Genomic DNA, 8,298 nt, shown 5'->3' on the forward strand with positions numbered 1-8,298 from the left:
GATGTCTTTTTCTTCTCATACAGGCCATGCCTTGCAAGTCTATGTTTGGGTTCATTTTTCTTTGCATAATCCAAAGAATCGTAAATCATGCCAAATCCTTTTGTCTTCCCACCACCAAAGTGAGTTATGAATCCAGCTACGAAGATGACATTGGATGTGGTCTTGTACATTTTGGCTAGTTTTTCTCTAATTTCTGTCTTTGGTACTGTTGCCTTCCCAGGGTGAAGGACATCAATGATCATTTGTTTCCTCTAAAGTAGTTAGTTGGTCATGAACTTCCGGGTCTGGATAGTTACTGTGTCGTTCATGATCCTCGGGTAGCCAGGGAGCAAGAGCTGAGTGCTGTCCTTTTTAGAGACAGCCTCACTATGTCGCCTCTTGGAGAGTGCCATGGCGTCACAGCTCACAGCAACCTCAAATTCTTGGGCTTAAGCTGTTCTCTTGCCTCATCCTCCCAAGTAGCTGGGACTATAGGTGCCTGCCACAACACCCGGCTATTTTTTTGTTGCAGTTGTCATTGTTTTTAGCAAGCCCAGGCTGGGTTCAAACCCACCAGCCCTGGTGTATGTGGCTGGTGCCCTAACCACTGAGCTATGGGCACCAAGCCAGAGTGCTGTCCTTAGAACAGACTTCTAGTGAGGACTGCAGCCCCTTACCTGGGTGATTTCTCATTGTGCCCACTTCACCCTGGCCCTTGTGCCCTGCCAGATCAGCTTATCCCCACAGCAAGTCCCTTTATTAGTGCCCCTCCTGTCAGAGGATGGAGGGATCAAGAGTTGCAGCCTCCTAGGTGTGTATGGTTAAAAGGAGGGTTTCTGGCACTCAGCCCAACTCAAGCATGGCCTTTCAGACAACATCTTTCCCCATCCTACCTAGCTGTCTAGACAATATCTTTTCTTCCATAGTTGCCATAGTCCCTATGAACTTTGGTCTTCCCTCTGACCTTCAGAGATGGGTGGTAATGCCACATGAAGCCTTGTTCTTTTTGAAGCCTGGCCCACATCTATCTTCTTTTTTTTTTTTTTTGAGACAGAGCCTCAAGCTGTCCCCCTGGGCAGAGTGCCATGGCATTACAGCTCACAGCAACCTCCAACTCCTGGGCTCAAGCGAGTCTCCTGCCTCAGCCTCCCAAGTAGCTGGGACCACAGGCGCCCGCCACAACGCCCGGCTATTTTTTGGTTGCAGCCATCATTGTTGTTTGGCGGGTCCGGGCTGGGGATTCGAACCCGCCACCTTAGGTGTACGTGGCTGGCGCCTTAGCTGGTTGAGCTATAGGCGCCAAGCCCACATCTATCTTCTATCTCCTATCTACCTATGTTCTGCCACAGAGGCCCCTGGTAGGCTTAACCTTGTTTATCAAGTCATAAGTTGGCAGCTGGGTCCTGCATCTCATCCCTCCCCTTTCATCACTGGGGAGAATACATATAGGGACCCCAACATTATTTTTCCAGGTTCTGCATGACCAGACTCCCCATAATGGCAAAGGGCAACAAGTTGGAGACAGAGCATTTCGCTGTGGCTACAAGGGCTGTGGGCGTCTCTATACCACTGCTCATCATTTAAAGGTAAGGTTGTTGGCAGACAGCTTTCAGCTCTGCCATTTTCCCTTCCAGACCATAATTCTGCCTTTCTACTTTGAGAACTGGTCTCTGCACTCAAGTTGCTATAGGGAAGAGATGAGTGAACAGAAATCTCACATGTGACGGGTACAGGAGGGAAGAGGATCAGGGCTCTAAAGAAAACCAGAGACAACAGGTGATAGCCTTGTTTCTCTGAATTGTATGATTGCTTGTCCTCACAGGTGCATGAACGAGCTCACACAGGTGACCGTCCATACAGGTGTGACTTCCCCAGCTGTGGAAAGGCCTTTGCCACAGGTAACTTACCTGAATGTAGACCAAAGATAAACTACTTTCAGTTGAGGGCAAAGGGTTCTAGATCGACTGTGGGATCTCCCTGAAGGAAACCCAACACCAGGCTGCCTTCCTGGAGGAATTATCACCAGAGTGCTCTCTCTGGAGGAAATCCTGCTGCAGAAATGAAAGATAGCATGGTCCAGACCAACAGAAGGAGCCCCAGAGGACTGGTGGAGAGACCCTGCCTCTTGTGTTAGCTCTGACACCAACCTACGATGGGCTATTGCATCTCTCTGGGCTTGTTTTCCCCTCTGTGAAATAAGGACCTTCATCCACCAGTTCTTTGTTTCCTCTCATGCTCATGTTTTGGAATGGCTCCAGCTGCCCCTAAAGAGGGAAGAAGGGCAAACTGGGCTTTTTCTTGGCAGTATAGAGACAGAGATAGACTTTGTGAGCCAAAAGCGCTCTGGAGCCTCACAGAGCACACCTTAAGATGGAGAGGCCACTACGTGAGGTGGACAGTGGAGGACAAGGCCCCACTGGATACTCTTCTAACCCCTTTCTGCAACGTGCACGCAGGCTATGGGCTGAAGAGCCACGTCCGCACCCACACTGGTGAGAAGCCGTACAAATGCACAGAGGAGCTGTGCAGCAAGGCCTTCAAGACTTCAGGAGACCTGCAGAAGCACGTCCGTACCCACACCGGTATGCTGGGCCCTGCCCACCCTCACCCCATTCCCTGGGCAAACAGGATTCAACTCACTTTTCAGGCTTACATCTGGAGCCCAGTGCCATCCAGCATGGCCACCCTTCCCAAGCCACGCCTCACACACCTTACATTTGCACAGGTGAACGCCCGTTCCGGTGCCCCTTTGAGGGCTGTGGCCGCTCCTTCACCACATCTAATATCCGCAAGGTACACGTGCGCACCCACACAGGCGAGCGGCCCTACACCTGTCCGGAGCCCCACTGTGGCCGTGGCTTTACCAGTGCCACCAACTACAAGAATCACGTTCGCATCCACACAGGTGGGCCAGCTGGCATGCGAGGACCATCCCTTGATGCCCCAGCCCCTCTATAGGCTTCTGATCTAAGATACATTCTCATCTCCCAGCCCAGAGTTCTTATCTGTCAATCAATTCCAGGCTGGTTTGGGAGTGGCTATCTCTAGAATCACCATTTCACTTGCAGTGAGCTTTTTCTCCATTTCCAGTTAGGTCCAATCTGACAGGTTGCTAGCCCTCTCTGGGGTCTCTCAGCTCATTACCATCTTTCTGTACTCACCCTGAATCCTTCCAGTCCAGCTAAGCTCTGGAGCAGAGGCCAGGGACAGTAATAATGGGGAAGAAACAGAATGAAGTGCTACCTCCAGCTCCTCACCTCATCCCCTGCCCACTTGACTCCTTTGTATCCTCACCCTCCCTAGTGCTATGTCCCTCATCAGCCTTCTGTGTTCTCTTAACTGTACATGTCCCCTCTCTTTCATCACACCTGACACCTCATGATCCCTGTCTCCGGCCTCTTCTATTCTCCACTCTCAATGCTCTGCTCCTCAGCTTTGCAAGCCCCCAGTGCCCCCACCAACCACTTCACTAGCCCCAGCCTTGCCCCATTTCCCTTTTCTCTCCACTTTGTCTCTGAGATCAGTGGTTCCACACCTGTGTGCTGTGTTCCACTAGCCATCTCCCCCAACTCTGTCCATTCAGAGTCTCAGGTTATAGTGCCCCTGCTGCCTTCTGGCTCACCCTTTACCAGCCCTGTCAACCACCCCTATCCCCTTAGTTTCCCCCTTGCCAGCCCCAGTTCCCACCCCCTCACAGCCCAGTGTCCCCAGGGGAGAAGCCATACGTTTGCACGGTGCCAGGCTGTGGGAAGCGCTTCACCGAATACTCAAGCCTATACAAGCACCACGTGGTGCACACGCACTGCAAGCCCTATACCTGCAGTACCTGTGGCAAGACTTACCGGCAGACCTCCACCTTGGCCATGCACAAGCGCAGCGCCCACGGCGAGCTGGAGGCCACAGAGGAGAGTGAGCAAGCCCTCTATGAGCAGCAGCAGCTTGAAGGTGAGGGAAGTGGATGGGGCTAAGAGTGGGGACAAGCCAGGCCTCCCCTTGGCATCCAGTGGCAGGTGTCAGCCTGGGCTCTCCTCTCCCAGCTGCTTCTGCCGCCGAGGAGAGCCCGCCACCCAAACAATCCCGCATTGCTTACCTTTCGGAGGTGAAGAAAGAGGGTGATGACATCCCAGCCCAAGTGGCCATGGTGACCGAGGAGGATGGGTCCCCCCAGGTGGCTCTGATCACTCAGGATGGTGCCCAGCAGGTACAGGCCCTGGAGGGCAGGGGTGGGGCTGGCCACTCTAACTGACACCCTCTCTACTCTTGAGAGCTCTGAGGGACCCTGAAGTTCTGACAGCCCCACCTCCATCCAGCTTCTTGTTATAGCTTTATGGACCTCAGAGAGCTGAGCCTAAGGGGACCACATTTTTAAGAGCAGCCCCTCCTTCTCTTCATGATTTTTGCTCAGGGGACTTCTGGGGCGCAGTAGTTTCTCTCTTTACTTGGGGGCTTATATGTCCTGATCATCTGATTAGATACTTGGATGTCCTTCTCAAGAGAGGAGAGGCATGCCAGTATAGGAGCTAGAGCATGGAGTGGGATTTAGCAGCCTTAGCACCAGTGTTCTGGCCAGCTGTATAACTTGACTCATCAGCAGCCTCACTGTGAAATGAACCTGTGCCTTCTAGAGTTGTGTTGAGGATGACATTAGGTGCAGACCCAGAATGGCATACAACAGGGCCAATTACAGTAAAGTAGTCTGTGGAATTCTTCTAGTGTAGCCACTCTTAGCAACCTTGGACCCTTTTTTTGCTTGTTCCCCTACCCCTTCCACTCTTAGGATACTTCTGACTTACCAATAAGCCAACCATGTGCAGGAAAGCGGACACATCCTCCTTAGGGGCTACAGCCCTCCACTGACATTCCCAGCTCTTCTCCCCTTCTGTTTGTAGGTGAGCCTCTCCCCAGAAGACCTGCAAGCCCTGGGGAGTGCCATCAGTATGGTGACCCAGCATAGCAGCACTACCCTCACCATCCCTAATCATGATGATGACCTGGCTACATCTGGCACACATACGGTCACCATGGTCAGCGCTGATGGCACCCAGACGCAGCCCGTATGACCAGGCAGTTTGCTTGGGGTTTCTTGTTCTCTTGTCATTCCTTTTCAGAGGGTGGTCACTAAAGTGCCAGTTAAACTAGTCAAGCCTTCTTACAAGGACAAATTCCCCCACAAAAAGAGGATATTCACCACATCCTCTCTGGACTGTTACCGCATTTCCCGAAAATAAGACACTGTCTTATATTTATTTTTTTCTCAAGAAGGCACACCGGGACTTATTTCAGGGGATTTTCTTTTTTTTCTTTTTTTTTTTTTTGCAGTTTTTTTTGGCTGGGCACTGGGTTTGAAGCCACCACTTCTGGCATATGGGGCTGACGCCCTACTCCTTTGAGCCACAGGAGCCACCCAGGATATCTTATTTTTATTAAGTATAATACAACAATCTACATTTATTCAAATACAGTTAAGTCATCTTCTTCTGGAACCTGACAGGGGGAGCTGACCTTGTTGGTGGGGTTGGCGCTAGTGATGCGTGAACTTCTTTCGCCTAGCCATTCGCATGTGCGCAATAGGATGCCTGCTACCGCAGTTACAACACGCACACCCGCGTAAGTGCGAATGGCTCAGAGAAAGGAGCTGTGGCAGATAAAAGGTATTCCAGTCTTCGTTTCGGCTCTGTGCTGAAATGCATGGCGTGCATACGCTGCATAGCCATGCCCATCACTAGGTCTTACTATTGGGGTAGGGCTTATAATTAATAAATGCATAGAAATCCTGCTAGGGCTTATTTTTTGGGTAGGTCTTATTTTCAGGGAAACACGGTATTAAAGCATTTGACTGGAAGTTAAGAGACACTTTCTAAATCTCAGTCTACCCCTAATTTGCTTTGTGATCTTAGGCAAGTCACTTTTCCCTGGATTTGGAAAAATGAGAGGATTTAATTATCTCTGGGTTTTTTTTAATAGCTCTGACCTTCTGTTAATAAAAATCCCTAAATTAAATTGAGGTCTGAGAGAAAAACCAAACTTTACTTAGCTCTGAGCCCCAAGCTAATTAATCTGACCCATATGGTTTTATCCATTCCCTTCTGGGTAGTTCCCAGCCACCTTACTTGGAGGCATTTTTATTGGGAGGAGGGAGAGTACTGCAGGTGGGTTGAAAGCCTTCATTCTCCTATTTTTTAGGTCACAATCATTACCTCTGGGGCTGTGGTGACTGAGGACTCAAGTGTAGCATCCCTTCATCATCAACAGGTGGCACTGTTGGCCACAGCCAATGGAACACACATTGCAGTACAGGTGGGTAGAGGTCTGGAAGAAAGTGTATCCTACGTCCAGAGAAGGAAACAAGGGGGAGAAGGGAATTAATTGGAGATCTTGAGGAAGGGTACCTGGCTGAGAAAGAGCCCATTTCTGGCTCAGCACCTGTGGCTAAAGTAGCTAAGGTGCCAGCCACATATACCAGAGCTGGTGGTTTCAAATCCAGCCTGAGCCTGCCAAACAACAATGACAGTTGCAACCAAAAAATAGCCAGGTGTTGTGGTGGGCACCTGTAGTCCCAGCTACTCAGGAGGCGGAGGCAGGAGACTCGCTTGAGCCAGGGGTTGGAGGTTGCTATGAGCTGTGATGCCATGGCACTCTACCCAGGGGGAAAGCTTGAGGCTCCTGTCTCAAAAAAAAAAAGAGCCCATTTCAGAGGACACATAGCTTTCTGCCTATATCCATGCATCTGTCTCAGTCTCTTAAGGCAGAATGGTGAAGCCCTTTCCAGCCTTCAGGATAACTCTGAAGAGGTGGCATTCCACCTTTGGTCCAAGCCTTTCATCTCTTTGTGTCTCTGTTTATTCATCTTAAAAATAAGGAGGCTGAAGTAGGCGATCAGTAAGGGTCACTCTAGTCAATCATTCTTCTGTGAGCAAACAGGTCTCTCTTGACACCAACCTATTCCATGGCTCCCTGGCCATGCCTACTAAATTTACCCTGTCAGTAAACTTTCTGTTTATTAGAGCCCTGCTAAGTACTCAGCATGTGGAGGGATAGAGGACATTAAAACAAGTAGGCCATACACATTACTAAACTTGAACCTATGAGGAAGGGTCTTACTCTCTCCTTCCTTCTACATTTCTTCTCCACAGCTGGAGGAGCAGCAGACCTTAGAGGAAGCCATCAGTGTGGCTACCGCTGCCATGCATCAAGGGGCTATGACTCTGGAGACAGCAGTGTCGGAGAGTGGCTGCTGAGCCCAAGAGGGCTAGAACTTACACCATGTTAGAAGAGGTGTCATGCTACACAATGCCACACAGGCATTCTTGCATCCAAGGGCCCAGGCTGTGGCTGGCACACATGGAATGTGGCCACATAGGTCTCTGAGATGAGAAGACAGCAGGAAAATGACCTCACTGATGAGGGCCCCACCCAAGAGGAAGGCCAGGCAACTGAAGTCAGAGAAGCACGTCATCCTCAGGAGCTGAGGAGAACGAGCCTGATCACCAGGCTGTACTGGGATACCCTCCCCTCAAAATCAGTGGGGCACCCACTCCTAGAGAACACTCTTCCTCCCCTCAGTCTTCTCCCCTTCTCAGGTGGAGATTTGGGTTGCTGTGGGGACTGGCCCTCCACCCTGACTGGTCATTGCCCACCAGGAGAGAGGGCAGGCAGCTCTTCAGCCCAGTGGGAGCAAAGCAGGCCCAGCCCTGCCCTCCCAGCAATAACCATTTCCCTTGAGGCCAGCCAAGATGCCTGGCAACCTGGCACAGGGGCTTCTGCCACCATAGTCAGAATTAATTCCTCAGGGGCCTATGGCTGGAGAAAAGGTACCCAGCCCCCACCTCCCCCCAACTGCCTCCCAACCTCTCTGTGGCAGAGAGGCAGGGAGCAGCCCTGTACAGAGATTGCAGGGGTTTGGGTTTAATTGTTTTTTAAATCCATTTTGATAATTTTTTTTTCCTGCTCTGGGTGGTGGTGGCAACAAATGGGTGAATGACTATTTAATAAAAGTTCCAAGTTTCTACCTCGGTTCCTCCATCTTTTCAGCTCTAGACCCTGGTGGCAGGGCTAGTCAAGTCAGCCTCTTAGCCCTGTGTCCCTGATGTAAACCACATACAACCTCAGTGCCCAAGTCGGGGGGTGGAGGGTGCTGTCCCACGGGAACACAAGTAGGAGAAAGGTCCTATGTCAGATAAGCCCTGGTAGCTACTAGTGGCTTTCAGCCCTCAGCTGAGCAGGTGGGCTCCAGGGTAGCCATTGTATACAGATTCTGGCTGAATGTCATGCCTCAGGGTGATTGGACTGGAGAAACTTTTCTTTTTTTTTTTTTTTTTT

General features: G+C 50.7%; 1 protein-coding gene across 4 annotated transcripts in view; it reads left to right on the forward strand.

The window, feature by feature from the left end:
* ZNF76 (zinc finger protein 76) overlaps nt 1-7,985 on the forward strand; it is a 43,421-nt gene extending 35,436 nt beyond the window's left edge. For 2 of the 4 annotated variants that reach the window (XM_023512870.1, XM_003789121.3), the window contains 9 exons: nt 1,452-1,565; nt 1,802-1,877; nt 2,436-2,561; nt 2,705-2,884; nt 3,691-3,924; nt 4,017-4,180; nt 4,869-5,033; nt 6,163-6,276; nt 7,113-7,985. In XM_023512870.1, coding sequence (XP_023368638.1) covers nt 1,452-1,565; nt 1,802-1,877; nt 2,436-2,561; nt 2,705-2,884; nt 3,691-3,924; nt 4,017-4,180; nt 4,869-5,033; nt 6,163-6,276; nt 7,113-7,217 — 1,278 coding nt within the window. In that variant the 3' untranslated portion in view covers nt 7,218-7,985. The remainder of the gene's footprint in view (nt 1-1,451; nt 1,566-1,801; nt 1,878-2,435; nt 2,562-2,704; nt 2,885-3,690; nt 3,925-4,016; nt 4,181-4,868; nt 5,034-6,162; nt 6,277-7,112) is intronic. The other 2 variants (XM_023512871.1, XM_023512872.1) reach the window with 1 other exon arrangement.
* The last annotated feature ends 313 nt before the right edge of the window (nt 7,986-8,298 follow it).

Source organism: Otolemur garnettii, unplaced genomic scaffold, assembly GCF_000181295.1.
Source record: "Otolemur garnettii isolate 467f Iridium unplaced genomic scaffold, OtoGar3 scaffold00031, whole genome shotgun sequence".
In the NCBI taxonomy this organism is placed as follows: Eukaryota; Metazoa; Chordata; class Mammalia; order Primates; family Galagidae; genus Otolemur; species Otolemur garnettii.